An 18,533-nucleotide genomic window follows, 5' to 3' on the forward strand; every position below is an offset into this window, starting at 1 on the left:
GTCACAGTCACGGTGTAGTAGGCTTTGTGTCCTTCCACCTAAGAACCTAAGCGGGATATCGGGGGCAGGGGCCGGGGGAGGAGGAGCTCACGTGTTCAGGTAGCTTTAGGCCCTTGACCGTGACATAAAGCGTGGAGGCGTATCTGTTCCTGGGGAAACGTCTCCACCACTCCACCACCTCCACCGTGTGTGGGACCTTCCTGGCACGAGGTGGCGGGCAGTACAGCTGGAGTCTCAGCCTGCTGTCCACATTCAGCATCCCGTTTGTCCCCACCAGCTGCAGGACAAGGGAGCAAAGTCAGCAACTGCGACGCAAAACCGCACAGCAGGACTCACACGTATGTGAAGTGTTCTCTAAAATACTATTCATGATTTCTCACGTTTGTTCTACTGTACCTTTAGGAAAGCCCATGCGATTTTGCGGAAGCCCCGTTCGTGGTGGTCGACTTCAGTAGTTGCCCGGGCGTCATCCATACTCAGAAAATCAAGGACCTGGAATGTGATAAGATGTGATAAGTTGAATTTTAATTTTAGTGTACAGTCTTTTTATTTATTTTTTATTATTTATTTTTTTTACAGTTTAGTAGTGACGGCCTAGGAAATAAATAGAAGAGTGTGTTTGAAGTTTCAGAAAATCGTTTGCGCTAGTAAAAAATACAATGCATTGGTTTGCTGCTTTTAATCCTTTTTCCATCACGGAACTGGCATTGCTAAAATAATAAAAACAGAGTTGTGTTTTTGTTTTGATTAGTTATCCTGCAAAACAATTACAGAAACAAAATGGGAAAAGACTTCTGTGACAAACATAGCCCAAAACCCTGCATTGCTCCATGGGAGGACTGTCTCCTGCTTAGTCTAATCAACTGTATGTCGCTCTGGATAAGAGCGTCTGCCAAATGCCAGTAATGTAATGTAATGTAATGAATGTCCTTCAGTAAGGAAGTGCAGTACAGTGGAAAGGTTGCACCAGCTGACTGTCTGGTTTTCGTATAGGGCATCTGTGGAAATACCCTGTCGGTCTTGCCAATTTGACTCCTCACCTCAAAAAACAGTATCACTCTGGGGCATTCATTTTCAGCCTGGAGGAAATAGCCAAAGCGTTCATTGAAGATGATCTGTTCCTCCCACTCAGGGATGGTGGACTTATGTTTCCTGAAGTCAAAAGGTTGTGACATGATGGGAAGGACGTGGTCCACGTTCTCTTGCTCGTAAAACGACGAGACCGGCCGATGGCTGAGGAAACCAATAACAGGAACAAAAGATTATTCATACAAAATATTTAGACAAGACTTTCTGTGATACTTTCAATGACGGCTGTAAACCTTCACCTGCACCACATCACACCTACATAAGCACTACAATACCGACAAAAAGAGTTCATTCTTTTTATCATCATGGCTTCCTTGACTTTCACTGGCACAACTCTGGTCCTCATGTTGACAAACACCAATAACAGTTCAAAGGCAATCAAAAGCCCAGAATCAAGACAAGATACCGAAAGCTTTCTTATGCCTGCACTAAGGAAGTGATGGAATAGACCTGACTAATCAAGACATAGCTGAGAAGCCAACTGTCCAATTACTTTTGGTCCCCTAAAATGGGGGGACTATGTATAAAAAGCTGCCGCTTGTTCCACTTTTTTCTGCAGAAAATCTTCCTCAAAAAAAGACTGCGTTGACTTTAGTGAATTTGTGAAACTTTCTGGTTGAGTAAGAAGGAGCGACATTGTTGGGGCTACATCGCACAGTGTGACATGTACCAATCGTAAAAGATGGCCAATATCGCACAGTGTGCAGCCAGCGTTACAGGTAGGATCTTTTGATACAGCACAGGTGAGCCCTGCCATTTAGCCCAGGTCCTGGTCATTAGTGACACAGCACCTGTCCCAGTCAATATCAGCATGTTTTTGTGAATGTTTATGCAGTGGTAACAGCCTTACATTACAATGTTCTATGTATAGGGAATTGAAATTGTGTTACTGGATATACCAAGCACCCAGTAAGCAAGCACCTGAATCACCTTCAATCCATTTCCCAGGCCTTGTAAAGTACCTACAGGAATTAATTTGGCAATTTGTAACTATTTATGATCTACTAAATATTACTGTGTGATGATGGAACTGAAATCCATAGTATTAATTCTAATCAACATTTATTTGGCTGACATGGGTAAAGGTAAAAAAAGCACAAAACCAAGTGTCTCCTGTTCAAAAGAAGGCAAGAGGAAACCCTGACCTGTCCTCCTTCTTCACATACTGGCCCGTGTTCTCATCAATGACATGGACCTTGACCATGGGATGAGATACCATCAGGTCTGTCTTCAACCGGTCTGTTCTGTGGATGTAGACTCCCAGGACAAGGCTATCGTCGAAGGCAGGTTTCACCGGGCCCTCTGGCTCCTCACCACTCTCTGCCCTCACCTCTGCGGGGGAATAGGCAAACAGGGTTTCACTCTCCCAACTTACTGTGCTCAGCGGGACAGATGGATAGACATTCTATAGGTTTCCATGCACACAGGAACAGTGGGCCCTGATCTAAATGTCCGCAGCCCTTAATTCAATTAAAGAAAATGTTCTGCCTACATCTTTTCTAAGACAAACTAGAATATAAACTTTATAAATAAACTCTATGCGGTTGCAGCAGTGGTTCAGCTGTTACCAGACGAAATAGTTAGAGAGCTGTACTATCTTAAAACTGCAACAGTGTTACATTATTCCCATTAGAACCTAATGGGATTTTGTAGATTACTACTAATCTTTCTAGACACGCAAATTCAAACTACTGGCAAACTGAACGTAACCTTCCACTATGCTGAATATACACACCGTCCTCCGACAAGCCGTCTCGTCTCATGCTCGTGACCGTGATTCCGAGGCACCCAGGGTGCTGTTGTGCGCGGCAATCCGCTAACCCTGCCAAGTCCTTCCCTCTGGAGCAACGAGCCAATTATGGCTCCACGAGAGCCGGCCAAACTTGGCTTTTCTGGCAGGACCAGGATCAAACCCTGGTCCTCGGTGTGCAACTGCAAGGAACTGCAACTCACTGCATCTTAGCCTGTTGCGCCACTGTGGCTCTCACAGATAAAAACTGAATTGAGGCTCTCAGGTTACCAAGCGAAATGGCCAAAGTTTGCAGAAGAACTGTGGCTTACGCATATTGCATGAATGTACAAATAGAAGAGTATTAAATGTTATTTTGTTTTAACTAGTTTAGGAACTTTAGGTTGGGAGAGGAGCGCTAGAACCAAACCAATAGATAAGCTGGTTTTGCCCAGAAGTAACCAATTGGAAAGAAAATATTTTTAAGCCCTGGTATAAATGCACAACCGGGTATAAATCCACTATTGTGCAAACTATACCACAAAGGATCCAAACAGGAAGACTTCTGATTCTGACAAAGTGATTGTCTGTACATATGTCTGAATTCAGTTGAGGTATCACTTTGGTTAGAGGGCCAGTTGCTTCCCCACAGAGCTGCCCACAGCTGCCCATGTTACCTACCGATTTTTTGTTTCTTCTTCTTTTTCCCTCTTTCCTTTGGTGTTTTTTCACTTTCCTCCACTTCCTCCATCTCTGCTGATGGTTTGCTCAGTCCCTCTCTCTCAGCGTCAGAAAAATCCTTTGAATTTGTTTTATTCTCCATGGCCTCGGGACTGCAAGCGGGGGACAAAACACAAATTAATTAGAGACTCCTCCTTCTCCCGAAAGCAATCTTTTTTCTAAAACTTATTTTCAGGTTGCCTATTTTTAGGTGAGCAAAAGTATTGGAACAGAGATTATTTAAAAGGTACAATAGGTAATTTCGGACTCCTAACGGTCAATAGAGGACTTGCAGCACAACAACACCCTCAAACCACAACAATGTTTATCCCTCCCCCTTCTCTGTAAACGCGCTGACATTGAAACACCATTGTCTGTGGCGATTAGAACCAATTTTCAACCAATGAGCTTGAATTATTGTCCAGTTCTACAATGTTTTGCTACAGTGTTGGTGCGTCAACTGCATATTTTGAAACCCAAATTTAAGAACTATAAACACAGGTAGAGGGTGAGTCAACATGCCAGTGAGCCTGATAGGAAGGGATTGTAACAATGTTTTAGAGGATAATCTTACCTAGTGTAACCTTAAGTAAATGAAAGTCAATAACACTTAATATTTGGTACCATATCCCATATTGGGAGGTTTTCCCAATCTCCTCTTCAAGGGGTGAAATGTCTAAAACCCTGCCACTTTTTCTCCCTAATGAAGTCCTGTTTTGAGGGTTTTGGGTCATTGTCTGGCTGTATGAAGATGCTCCTCCCAAATAGATTGGACACATTTCTCCATAAGTTGGCAGACAGAATATTTTTGTAGACTTCAGAATTCATCCTGCTGTTACCATCGTAAATTACATCATCAATAAAGATTAGTGAGCCCACTCCAGAAGCAGCCACGCAAGCCCAAGTCATGACACTTCCTCCACCATGCTTCACAGATGAGCTCTTTGGCCTCATCTCTGTATTTCCTTGCAAATTGTAATCTTGCCTTCTGATTCTTACTATTGAGTGGTTTGTATCTTGTGGTATAGCCTCTATATTGCTGCTCACTATGTCTTCTTCAAACAGTTGATTGAGATACCTTCACCCCTGCCCTGTGGAGATTGTTTGTGATGTCTGCTCCCAACTGTCCACTTATCTTCTCCACAACAATCTCCATGACCCCAACCAGTCTGGCTTCAAGAGTGGCCACTCCACTGAAACCGCCCTGCTCGCGGTCACTGAGGCACTCCACTCTGCTAAAGCAAAATCCCTCTCCTCTGTCCTCATCTTCCTCGACCTGTCGGCCGCCTTCGATACAGTCAACCATGAGATTCTGCTCTCATCGCTGTCTGGGATGGGTGTCACAGGTTCTGCACTCGCTTGGTTTTCCTCCTACCTCTCTGGTCGCTCCTACCAGGTGACTTGGAGGGGCGCACTCTCCGACCCTCAACCCCTACGAACTGGAGTCCCGCAGGGCTCGGTTCTTGGGCCTCTCCTCTTCTCGCTATACACCATGTCTCTTGGTTCTGTTATCTCTTCCCACGGCTTCTCTTATCACTCCTACGCTGATGACACCCAACTCTTCATTTCCTTCCCCCCTGACACCCAAATCACCACACAGATCTCTGCCTGCTTGGCTGATATCTCTGCATGGATGACTTCCCATCACCTGAAGCTCAACCTTGCCAAAACTGAGCTTCTCTACATCCCTGCTAAGTCCTCTCCGTCAATCGACCTCTCACTGACTGTGGAGGACTTTGTAGTTTCCTCCTCCCGTACGGCAAAGAATCTTGGGGTGACTCTTGATAACTGCCTCTCCCTGGCTCCACAAGTATCCTCCACTGCCAGAACCTGCAGGTTCTTTCTGTTTAATATACGCCGCATCCGTCATCTCCTGACGGAGAAAGCCACCCAGCTCCTAGTCCAGGCGCTCGTCATTTCCCGCCTGGATTACTGCAACTCCCTCCTAGCCGGTCTCCCAGCGTGCGCCATCAAGCCCCTCCAGCTGGTCCAGAATGCTGCAGCCCGCTTGATCACCAGTCAGCCCAGGTCGGCTCATGTCACCCCGCTTCTCATTGGCCTCCACTGGCTTCCTATTGCCGCACGCATCCGATTCAAGGCCCTAGTGTTGGCATTTCAGGCTGCTAAGGGGACTGCCCCACATTACATACAATCCCTGATCACTCCCTACTCCCCAGCTAGACCACTCCGGTCTGCCAGCTCTGGTCGCCTTACGATTCCCTCTCTACGGGCACCTGGCGGTCGAGCTGCACGTTCACGCCTGTTTTCCGTTCTGGTTCCTCAGTGGTGGAATGACTTGCCTACCACTGTCAGGACAGCAAAATCCCTCCCCTTATTTCGACGCAGACTCAAAACACACCTCTTCAAACTCTACCTTAGTCCCCCCTCCTGATTTACCCCGCCCCCCCCTTCTGATACCCCTATCCCTGTCTAAACCCCCCCCCCCCCCCCAAAAAAATAAAAATAAAAATAAAATAAAAAATTGCACTTATGATGACGACTATATGTTTAGAACAGCAGTCCAGGTGTATTTTTCTAGTTCTGGATGTGATGCTTTGACTTGTGGTAGAACCTATGCACTTGTAAGTCGCTTTGGATTAAAAGCGTCTGCCAAATGACTAAAATGTAAATGTAATGTCACTGACTGATGTTTTCGGGCTTTTCTTCACAGCTCTCACAATCTTTCAGTCATTAACTGCTGTTTTTTTCCTTGGTCAACCTGTTTGGTCACTGGTCTTCATGTTGATTTATCTGTTCTGACACAAATGCAGGCAAAACCCAAGGCTAAAACCAAGAGTAGACATTCATAACTATTTATTGTTTAACCAATCAATCGAACAGGACACATCTGGGCAAAAAGAAATTGCTGTCAGTCACATGTTCCAATACTTTTGCTTTGACTTAAAAGGTGATATGTTCTAAGTTGCTTAACAAATCTAGATAAAAATACAACAAAATAAAAGCTGAAATGTTTTCAGTGTATAGCAAAAACAAAGGAATTGATCTTGTTGTTCCAATACTTTTTGAGGGGACTGTATACATTTAAATTAGAATTAGAATTAAAATTCGAAACATACCCTGTGGTCCAAAAATGTGATATATCATCAATATAACTTTTTTTGTTGCAGGAGATAACATTGAGATTGATGTTTAATGTAAAATTTAGGTAAGTTGTGTCTGTATTACCCAACTTCTCCCTCTGCCGCATGCGATTTCAGCTTCTTCCTTTTCTTTTTTCCAACGTCGTTGTTCAGAACCATCCCCTGCTCGGTATCACTCGCCCTGTTTGCTGTTTTTCTGTCCAACATCCCCCTGACTGGCTTCTCCTCCTGCTCAGCAATTCGCTGCTGGTACTCCTGCAAGAGCTCGTCCTCTGCCTCCAGCTCAACCCCCCGACCCCTGATATCTTCCACCTCTTTGTTCTGCCCCTTCTTGTGCCTCCCTGCCTTCTTCCCAGGGCCTTCCTTCCGCAGGGTGGCTTTGGGCTCCAATATATTCCCAGCATCCTCCACTCCCTCCCAGCCTATGTCCTGGGGAGTGGGCTCCAGAAGTGGGGGCAGTGCCCTTGCGCTCTTTTTCTGGCTTTTGGAGCGCTTGGACTCTTCCTTGGTCTCGTCGCTGTTGTTGGCCTTCTCGGCCAGCTCTCTCTCTCGCTGCCTGTTTTTGGTGTTGCGGGGGCTTTCCTTGGGCTGATAAGTGTTGTTGAAGACAGTCTCATCATCTTCGGTACCTTTGGAGAGGTCCAGATTTTTCTTCAAGGTCTCAAGCTGAGAGAAGGCAAAAACAAGGCAAACTTCATGATCATGCAGAACCAGAAATCACTACACATTTGCTGAAAAATGTTCAAAATCAATGTGCCTAGCTAAAGCTTCAGAAGCTGTGAAATGGAATCCAATTGAAAATTCTGACTGTGTCCCAGGCAACGGGCAGTTAACAGAACTTTCATTCAACCTTATACTTCATACATCCCATTCATTCATACGGTCTACACAACAATACTTCAGCCCTGCAAGCACACACTTTGTTCAGAAAATGTAACCATTCTAGTAGTGGTTGACCGATACATTGGCCAGCCCATTAATCGGACCGATATCTGGCATTTTGAAAACATCCGCATAGGGTGATGACCGAGTCCACCAATTAACAATAAGGTTAGCGCTACCCCTTGTGTCAATTTGGTTATCTGCAGACAGAAGGGTTGGAAATTTACCAACGCTGGATGTGCCGGAGGGAAAATGGTAAAACTGTATTCCTAACTTTCAAAGCTTAATGTATTTAATTGGCCCTTATTAATAACATAAAGGAGCACTGCCTTGCTTGTTTCAGTTGAGCTTATTTGGATTAAATGCTTAAATTATGTGTGAAAGTCTTTTTTAAATCACAGTCAGAGAAGCAGTTTCCTAAATATGGGGCAAAACTTCTAAGGGCAAACATGTCCAGTGATGTCACTGGATTTCTTCAAAATGGGGAATGGGGAAGAAATTCTTCAGAATGGGGAAGAGTGAAAAGAGACTTTGACCATGGAATGATTATTGGTACCAGGGTGGTTTGAGTATCTCAGACACTGCTGATCTCCTAGGATTTTCACAGTCTCTAGAGTTTGCAGAGAACGATGAGAAAAAACAAAAACATCCAGTGAGCAGCAGTTCTGTGGGCAAAAATGTGTTATCAATCAGAGAGGTCAGAGGAGAAGGGCCCACTGAGTGTATATCAGACATGGTGATTTTCTTAGGGTGAAGTGGGAGTCATGTGAAAGCCATGTTACTTACAACTACATTCTCTTCCGGTCTGGTGTCCTTCTTTGACTTTTTCTTCTGTGTCGGGGGGTCCGTGTACCTCTTTATAACCTCATCAAAGAGGGCCTTTGTCTTCACTCTGGCTTCACTCTCTCCTAGAAAAAAAAAGAGAAATTCAGTTTCTGTAGTTTATGTATAAATGTTATTATTGTTTGTAGATTTGTATTACTCAATGCAAATAACATTATGCTTTTTATGATATCCTAAATATCCATAATCTAATAACTCTGCTGCCTACTTTTGTTTTATTGTAGAAGGGACTGTATTACAGTAGTTGATAACAGCTATCCAGTTTGAAGAAAGTATGGATGCATGGAATCCCCCAAGGCTGCAAAACTGCTTCACTTACCCGCTGGCATCTTGAAACACTGAAAAGGTCATGCTGCAGTAATGTCCATTCAAAGTCGAATTCTGCTGAAATTAAAAAGGGCAATTCCTTGAAATTATAAAATGCAATTAGCACACTGAGAATACAAACCATTAGCAAAGGGAAACCCCATGAATTAGTACCAAAGCATGAATAACAGGTGAAATGTTGCATTTTTTGGTTTTACCAAAAACTTCCACAGAAGTTCTGGTGAGCGAAACTGATATTTTTTCCACTGTAATGAATTCCTAAAATAATTTATAGCACATAGATCATAGAAAAACGTATTCACATCATATATGTCCTATGGTCCACTGAGCTATATCCATCATATAAAAATAGACAACATGGCAATGTATAGAGGCAGACAGAGCAGTATGAAAAACTATGTTGGGGGTTAATTTTAATAGGTCGATAAATAAATGGGCCACATTTTGGTACTGTGCATTCATTTAGATCTTGAAGCAATTGTCAAATGATCTGCGATGCCATACCGCAAATGTATCTATGAAGGTTAGCTAGATCAGTGGTTTCCAAACTTGGTTCTGGGATACCCCTGTGTATGTTGGTTTTTGTTCCAATCCCAATTGCCATCAAATCATTTTAACAAGCTGTTGATCTTAATTAGGTGCTTTTCATCTTAAAATAGATTATAATCTTCATTAACACTCGAGGTTACGAATATTTCCTTTAAATTGCAACGTTCTGTATTTCCAGTCATGAGTTATCAAACTGGTAGAGTAAGCTAGAAAAGGAAAAAGTAGTTTAATGTTGGGATCTTCTGTTCCATGCTCGCTGTCCAACGTTACCGGCTACCTAGCTACCTCAATAACGTCAGCTAGGCGACATAGCTACGTTTCGACTCTGTTTGCTCGCTAGAGCTAGCTGGCTAGCGGGTCGGCTTGCATGACATCAGCGCGGTAACTAAAAGTCTAGACTAACGTTAGCGAGCTAAATTAACGTTATAGTCTGAGCCATGAAAACGTTTACCATTGTGTCTTCCTGAATGTAACGTTACCTAGTTAAAGTTACAGCTAGCTAGCTAGTTCAGCTCTAACTAAAATCAGTGCTCGTTTGACTCACTAACTTAGCTAACGTAGTTTTTTTTTTTTAAAGATTGAATTAGCTAACTACTAATTTTCCCCTAATTTTGCACATACCTGGTTTTACACCCCATCCTTTATCGGTGTGCAGGCATACTTAAATATCACTCAATATAGATTCTAGCTCGTGATTAGCCAAGTTACTAAGAATAAGTAGCCTACGTTAGCTGGTAAGCTATCAGAACCGTTACGATGGTTTCTAAAACAACAACATGCCAAGCAGTCCCCCTTCGTGACGTTTTGGCAAACACTTTAATTCCACCAATAGGAAAGCGGGAAATCCAGTTGCCTCTTGTTCTCATCGAGGGTCATTTTGACGAGACTGACGTCATGTACTCGCCGTCCCATAGCAACGCTCCAGAGCTTCCGCCGTCCCTAGCAACCTTTCATTCGTTCACTGAGAGCTTCCAGTTAGCTGCTAGTCAGCGAAACTGTACGGCGATATAGCCACCCATATTTTAAATATATATATTTGTACATTTTAGTTTACTTCAGTCATACGAAGAGGAAAATACCTCTAAATTCCACAAATGTACTTTTAACGAGGCACACATAGTAATTACGATTATAAAATTATTGTGGTTCCAAAAATAAATCGCTGTAAATTAAAACTACCCATATGGAAAAGTAATATAAAAATTATATATGTAAATGAATAAAAATCATGTTTTTTGTATGTCCTTATAGGAATTATTGTGTCTCACTGCGTTAAAACATAAAGAAAACATAAATTAATTCTTACTTGATTATGGCCCCTTTCATATACAGTGACTTATAAAAAATGGATATGAAAATTGTATGATTTATGCATGTAGAAATATAGTATTTATGCATGTCAACATATTAGAAATGAATGTAAATTTAACACAATTTCTGTATGATTAATATAGTAAACATACATGATTATTGTGAGTCTCACTGCATGAAATGTGTAAGAATCATACTTTGTTTTTATATGATTTTTGGCCTTTTTATGTATGTTAACATATTAGAAATTCATGAGAATATCATACAATTTCTGTATGATTAATACAGTAATCTCATGATTTTTGCATTTCCCACTGCATGAAATATGTAAGAACCATATATTATTCTTATACGATTCTTTGCTTTTTAATGTATGTTAGCATATTAGAAATGAATGAGAATATCACACAATTTATATATGATTAATACAGTAAACATGTGATTATTGTGTGTCTCACTGCATGAAAACATAAAGAAAACATATATTAATTCTTACTTGATTATGGACCCTTTCATATACAGCAAACATATATATCTGTACAATTTGTATATGTTGAAACATAATGTTTATTTGTCAGTATACATAGCCATTTACAGTCATTCAATCATGCTACTTACACATCAGACATTCTCTTTCAATCAAAAGGAAACAAGAAAAAATTTTTTTTGGTTTCAAGTCAGTAAGTGTAAAAGGGTGAACTATCCCTTTAACATTGAACACGCTGTTAAAACGTTTACTTGGATAAATGTCCATCACAAATAACCCTTTTTAACAAGACCAGGAAAGCCTACAGGTAGTTGAAGTAGACAACTGCTGGTCACAACTGGTACTGCATGCAGTCCAACAATGGGAATAACTCACCCACTCACATAGGGGGCATTCTCTATTCTAGACAGCGGCCCTGCATGGGTCAGGCAAAAAGTTCTTCAGAGCCATTGGAAGGGCAAACCTAGCCTCAATTGTCAAAAAGCAGTAGGGTTCCATCCTTTTGTTTGCCTTGCTGCCGTTTCTTGTGGCGGAGCTCATTGAGTTTGGCATTGATCGTGGATCCCGTTTGTGAGGTTGTAGCATTGGGCCATTTTTTCAGTGTAGCTCCTACAATAAAACAAATGGAAAACAGTGCCAGTGGGTCAATTTAAAACATTGTAACAATAGTTTTAGTTTCCATATACACTTGAGCAGCTGGAACAAATTAGTTCAATCGTGGTCTACAGCCCCCCTATTCAGTAATCAGGTAATTTCCCCATTATCTCCTGGCTTATGGCATTCACAAAAAAATCTAATGCTTCCATTCCGTAGGCTACAGTTCAGAAATGTTATCAACTAATGTAGCTATACTTTTATAATTATTATTTAGTACTCACATCCTGTTCCGTTTCATTACATAATCTTTTTTTTTTTTTTTTGGATATTCCTGGATATATTTCAACCTGTGAACACAAAAAGAATAAAAATAATGGTCATAATTTGCCCCCATACATTCCATTATTTTCTCTCGACAGTTTTCAAGTGCAACAAATGTTTTTTAAAAATATTTACTGAAGCTTTCAGCAAGCAGCCAGCATTACAAGTGTGAAATGTTGCACTGTAGTCGTGGTGTAAAACTTCAAAGCAGTGACTTCAGAAGTTATGTTTGTGTATTACCACATTATTCTACTAAAACAATGTTTGGTTAATGTCCAATAATGAACCATTTCTTGTAGAATCAAGTCAAGCATGCTTTTAGCAAATAAGTTCCAGTTGAGAAATAAACATTTGCATTATTTTTGTAGAATGAACACAGACAACCTCTGAAGACACCAAGACAGTCACAGTACACACTGGATTCAAGGATACTGGTTTAGATATTTTATTTTGAAAGCTACCATTTCAATAAAGGCTTCATCAGATGACTCTCTAAGTCTGAACATCTGTGGCATAGGAGAAGCTGATGTCTGTGGCCTCAGCGAACAGGATGATTCTAAAGAAACTTCAGATGAGGATTAAGAACTTCTCACAGTCTGTTTTATTGCAGACAAGACAGCAGGGATCTCTGGAATGACAATACATCATACAACATAAATATCTAAACTATAAAAGTAGACCATAGACCTTCTAAAGACAGAAAGGTTCAGAAGATGCTCTACAGAAATGCTGAGGAATTTGCAAAATGCACAAACCTTTTACAAGCATTTCTTTTAAATGGAGGTTTTCTTTTTGACAATACCTTCGGTCAGCTGTGAGACATCCTTCTCAGAAGTTCGGTGCCCATCAGTAGTCTCTTCGGACCTGTATTTTGCCAGTAACTTCTGTGTTTTGGTTGTCTGAGATGATTTCTTTGGTGGCTGCAAGCAATTAAGAGAAGACATTCATACTTTCCAGACTTGGGTAAAATACATTAAGTGCTGATTGAGCCTGCCTGGAGTGCCAGAAAGGCAGGGTTTGAAATCTTTGGGACTATTCCACTGGTTTCAATTGTGTCAAGCAAGGGCAATTAAGCCGATATTTAGTTTTCTTGCATTCATTCACCATATATTTCTACTTGGTGCAATCAATTAAATAAAGACTAAAGAGAAAAGTAACGTGAGTAGTAAATAAATAGTATCCATACAGCCTTATTTTTATTTAGAGCTAGAAGCTGAGAGTAAGTTACCTGACTTTTATCAATGTCTGTTAAATCATCAAAGACTTCTTCAAACCTCTTTGTTGGAACGTGTTGACGTTTCAGTGGGGCCAAAGGTGAACTTGGAGCCAAATCCCTCAGCTTATTTTGGATGTTGAACCTGTTGTCTTAAGTAAACCAAACATAATGTTGATTAATTTACTTAATTCAGTATCTACCCTATCCTGTCTTGTCCTATCCATCAACATTGCGCTTCTTAGGACAGTTCAAGTCACGTTGAAGCAAATTAAGGTAATTTGTTTTGCACATTCAAACATCAGTTAAAACATACTCCATTATACCATTACAGACACAAAATACTTAATTGCATAATAACTAACTTTAAATATGTTATCAATCTTTTAAATATGTTATCTGAGGTTTGACTGATCCAATCATTCACATATTGTTAATTTTGCCAAAAAAATTACCAAGAAACTTACTGTCCACAGTAAAATGTTGGACCAAAACATGTCTATTTGGGGAACGTAACGACTTATTTATTATAGCTCACATCACCTTATCATGTTTGATGGGTATGTAACTAAATTCGAGCAGTGGATTAATAACATGGTGAGAGTGGGTGATCATACAGGCAGATATGAATAGCCTACGTGTAAAAACGTTTATGAACCATTATTAATTGCTATAATATTTCATTGAAATGCAGTGCACCACGGGAAGCAATTTGTTTTTTTCATGACTACAATGTCATTGTTACCCGATTGAGCCAAGTTAGCTAGTAAGCTAGCTAAAATTCAAACATGGCTCATGTTATTAAAAGGAAGAAATATACCTCTAAATAACTAAATAACACCTCTGCTTCATTTTCTGGAAACGCAGACGGCCCAGTAAAAATTCCAAAATGTACCAGGTCACGCTGAACGGTGAGTAGCTTCAATGATACGTGAGCCTACGTTAACAAGCTAATGTTGCGACCGCTAGCTAGCCTAGTTAGATACTGTAGTGTAGGCCGTAGCGTTAGCTAACTAACTAACAAACTGCTTCTTTTTCTAAAGAAACCTTGAAAGGGCTATGGAGGACCCTGGAGGACCACTGGAAATGTTCACATTACAAACATTATCAAACATTACAAACATTAAAGACACACACACATATATGTATACGTGTCATTTTATATATATATATGTGTGTGTGTGTGTGTATATATATATATATATATATATATATATATGACCCGCCATGCATATTTCTAAATGCATGGGGTTTATTCCCAATACAATAACATTATGTAACTTGGGCCTGGCTAATACCTTAAACTTAACCCTTTTTATAGAACGCTGTGATGCATCAAGATACATCCAAAGTGGTCCATGCTACGGAAACTACAGAAACTGGATATTTCTCCAGGGAACTCTGAGATGGAAATGCCTCCAGAGAACTCCAAGATGCCATTTGAGCTGCCTGGAGAGCCCGTAATTATGGCCCATTAGATTGTACACAAATTATTAATTGTTCATTCAAGACATTACATCTCACATAGGTCTGGCTAGCGAGACTATCTCCACACTGCGTTTGCGCTGTGCCCGCGCAGGGGAAAGGTCTGGCACTTTACAGTCTGATTCAGCGATCGGGGAAATAATGCTGTATTTCTTTAAACACAATCTAATCACACAATATATTTAAACACAATCAAACAAAATCACAATCGTCTTGGGCCCTCTTCAAGCTTTTTTTTCCCCAAGGGTTTTTTTGTAAATAGTGTATAGGAATTGAATCCGATTGGTGCTACCGGATTTCCGGTATTTTAATGGAATATGTGTCTTGATTTTTGGATGTAATTAAAAATTTGTGTATTGTGTATAGAGAGAAGACAGCCACACGTCCTCGCATGAAATGACCGAAGGTCTCAGTCACCTCCTCATACTAGCCTATCAGATGAGGCATGGATTAAGCCGCACTTAAAATGAGACAGGGGTGGTACTTTAATCGTGATCAAAGCTGCACTAAAGGACCTTTTGAAATTAGTGCCATTACTTGGTGGAGCGAAAGACTTTACTACAAAGTATTTCTTTGAGAAACCCTTAGCAAGTATTTTTGATGATTTACAGTTTCATCACTACTGTAAGTCTTGCAACAACTACTTTGGTATCCCAGATACTAATGACAAAGTACTGTCCTGTGGGGTCTGCGCAACACAAGTAACTGTGAAGGAAAGCACTGATGGAGGGCATTTCTTTATACATGTACCCCTAGAATCACAGCTTATGGATCTTCTTGAACTTGAAACGATGGGAGATTTGTTGTTCTCTGGAAGGAAAAATAATGGTGTGGCCAGTGATTTTGCAGATGGACGCATGTATGTGGCACTTAAGGAAAGCTGGATTGACAACTCATTCTTAACACTGACATTCAGTTGTGATGGGGTACCTGTATTTAATTCATCCAAGTATAGTATTTGGCCAATTCTCTGCTCTCAATGAAATACCACCAGATATCAGGGATAAGCATGTGCTGCTTTGTGGCTTATGGTTTGGCTCATCTAAACCGGATATGCACAGTTTTTTCAAGCCTTTTGTGCAAGAATGTGTGAGCCTTTCTGAACATGGTTTTCAGTGGCAGGACCCAAAGAGCAAATCAAGTAGAACTGTGAAAGTCTATGCATTGTGTAGTGTATGTGATTCTGTTGCAAGGCCAATGGTGCTAAACTTCAAACAGTTCAATGGAGTATACGGGTGTAGCTTTTGCCTTCATCCAGGAGAACCTGTTAAGAAAGGCAATGGAATGGTACGAGTGTATGCATGCACTGATGAAGTGCCAGAAAAAAGAGAACACAAAACAACTGTTGAATTAGGTGAAATTGCTCAGCAGCAGGGTGAGGCCATGTTAGGTGTTAAAGGACCTTTTGTTCTTGCAAGTTTACCCTATTTTGATTTGATCAATGGAATGATTCCCGATTACATGCACTGTGTGCTTTTGGGTGTTTGCAGACAAGTAGCCAGTCTGTGGTTTGGCTCCAAAAACCATCCAAATGCATGGTACCTGGGCAATGAAACAGAAAGAATTGATAGCCAACTTTTATCTATTTTGCCACCAAATGCCTTCTCACGACTCCCACGTTTGATTACAGTGCATAAGTTTTGGAAAGCCCATGAATGGCACACTTGGCTTTTATACTACAGCCTTCCAGTATTACAAGGTGTCTTACCTAAGAAATACTTTACTCACGGGGCTTTGCTTGTTGAGGGCATAAACATTTTACTTGGTGACAATATCACAAGGGAACAAATTGCCCATGCCCATGATGCACTTGTGTATTTTGTTGGAGGCTTTGAATGTCTATATGGAAAAGAGAACATCCATCCATCCATCCATCCATTATCTGAACCCGCTTATCCTGATCAGGGTCACAGGGGGGCTGGAGCCTATCCCAGCATACATTGGGCGAAAGGCAGGAATACACCCTGGACAGGTCGCCAGTCTATCACAGGGCACACACACCATTTACTCACACACTCATACCTATGGGCAATTTAGACTCTCCAATCAGCCTAACGTGCATGTCTTTGGACTGTGGGAGGAAACCGGAGTACCAGGAGGAAACCCACACAGACACGGGGAGAACATGCAAACTCCGCACAGAGAGGCCCTGGCCGACAGGGATTCGAACCCAGGACCTCCTTGCTGTGAGGCGGCAGTGCTACCCACTGCACCATCCGTGCCGCCGGAAAAGAGAACATGAGCTTTAATATTCACTTACTTCTCATCTCAGTGAAAGTATAACTAACTGGGGACCACTTTGGGCCCATTCTGCTTTTCTGTTTGAGGAATACAATGGCCATGGTCTTAATCAAGTGAAAAGTAATAAGGCTGCACCTCTGCAAATATGCAAAAGGATTTTGTTGGAGTGTGCTCTGCCACACATTGCAAAGCCACATGTCAAATACATCAACAGACGTCAAAGCTTTCTTTTCAGAAATGACGTCAGCCAAGCACCATGTGAAGAAATATGAACGTTTTAAGGAAATAACTGCTCTTGGCGCACCAAAAGTGAGAACTATTTCAGAAAGTGACATGAATGCTCTTCACAATTTAAGAGATATTCCCATGAACTCAGTAGTCAAGTATTACAGTAGGCTTATTGTGAATGGTCAGGTAATACACAGTCAAGCATAGAGCAAAACAACAAAAAGAAACAATACAGTGGTAATGTTGAAGAATGGCTCAATATTCCGGTTTGCTCACTTTCTAGGTCTCAGCAATGAAACACAGTCAGCTTGCTTATTTGCTGTTGGCCAACTGGGGAACAGTACAATGCAGAAATTATCAAAGGGTGAAATGGTCAAGACAGGGTTACAATTTATAAGAAATGTTTATTTTCCTGCTGGGCACAGAAGAGCAGTCTACTGTGAAAATATTCTAAGGCTTTGTGTCTTCATCACCTGTGCAAAAACAGGTAACATTGTTTGTGATTTACTTAAAACGCATGGCTGTAAATGAATTGATGCTTCCCACAATACACAGACGCCCCATAGATCCCATAGATCCCGCAAGGTGGGTGGTTCGATCCCCGGTGTAGCCACAATAAGATCTGCACAGCCGTTGGGCCCTTGAGTGAGGCCCTTAACCCCCTGCATTGCTCCAGGGGAGGATTGTCTCCTGCTTAGTCAAATCACAGATGCCCCATAGATTTTGCTTATCGCAAAAAAGTACTGCCCTCCAGACTAGGGGAATAGTACAGACTCCAAAAATGGCACAATTTAACTACCACATTGCTGGGCCAGTGGCTAAAAGTACTTTCTACAAGTGTAAGTAATGCATTTTCGTTGTATGCAAATTGAGGGATTAGAAACAGATGTGTCTAAGTGACATTTTGTGTGAAAATGAGTTCTATATATCAATTGAAAGCTCTTGAGATCTTTCTAGTGGCAAAAGTATGCATGTGAATTCTAAAACAATCCAGAGTAATTAATTCAGCTGAACACTGAACACACTGAAATAAAAAAATTTTTGGCTCATGTAAAATTTGTCAAATGTCACTTACGCCCCTCTGGTTCTAAGCCCTCAAAATATTGTATCAATATTTTACATATTACTCAAAATTGTACATGAATAATACAGTGGCAAACATTGGAAAATGTTATGAACTGAATCCACCTTTTATTAATAGTCAATAAATAAATAATATCTTGGATCATTCATGTGTGTGACTTAATGTCTGACCATATGTTAATGCACTCTCTCCCTTACTCCCTCCCTCATTCTCTCACAAACACACATGCATTCCTTTAAAATATATAGTTTAAAGTTCACAATAGTCGCTATGGTGACCAGGGGATAGAATTTAGCCATTGACTTCTACTTTGAACTGTGTGAACT

General features: G+C 41.0%; 1 protein-coding gene across 6 annotated transcripts in view; it reads right to left on the reverse strand.

Moving 5' to 3' along the window:
* Window positions 1-10,024, reverse strand: part of ahi1 (Abelson helper integration site 1) — a 29,493-nt gene extending 19,469 nt beyond the window's left edge. For 5 of the 6 annotated variants that reach the window (XR_009708029.1, XR_009708030.1, XM_061231004.1 and 2 more), the window contains exons 1-9: window positions 9,862-10,024; window positions 8,684-8,748; window positions 8,308-8,429; window positions 6,725-7,305; window positions 3,500-3,651; window positions 2,235-2,421; window positions 1,041-1,233; window positions 397-492; window positions 92-277 (exon numbers count right to left, since the gene is read on the reverse strand). Coding sequence is in view for 4 of the 6 variants with exons in the window: in XM_061231004.1 (XP_061086988.1) it covers window positions 92-277; window positions 397-492; window positions 1,041-1,233; window positions 2,235-2,421; window positions 3,500-3,651; window positions 6,725-7,305; window positions 8,308-8,429; window positions 8,684-8,693 (1,527 nt within the window). In the remaining 2 variants the exon portion in view is untranslated. The remainder of the gene's footprint in view (window positions 1-91; window positions 278-396; window positions 493-1,040; window positions 1,234-2,234; window positions 2,422-3,499; window positions 3,652-6,724; window positions 7,306-8,307; window positions 8,430-8,683; window positions 8,749-9,861) is intronic. The other variant, XM_061230996.1, reaches the window with a different exon arrangement.
* Window positions 10,025-18,533: the final 8,509 nt, after the last annotated feature.

This window comes from Conger conger, chromosome 1 (assembly GCF_963514075.1).
Source record: "Conger conger chromosome 1, fConCon1.1, whole genome shotgun sequence".
NCBI lineage: Eukaryota > Metazoa > Chordata > Actinopteri > Anguilliformes > Congridae > Conger > Conger conger.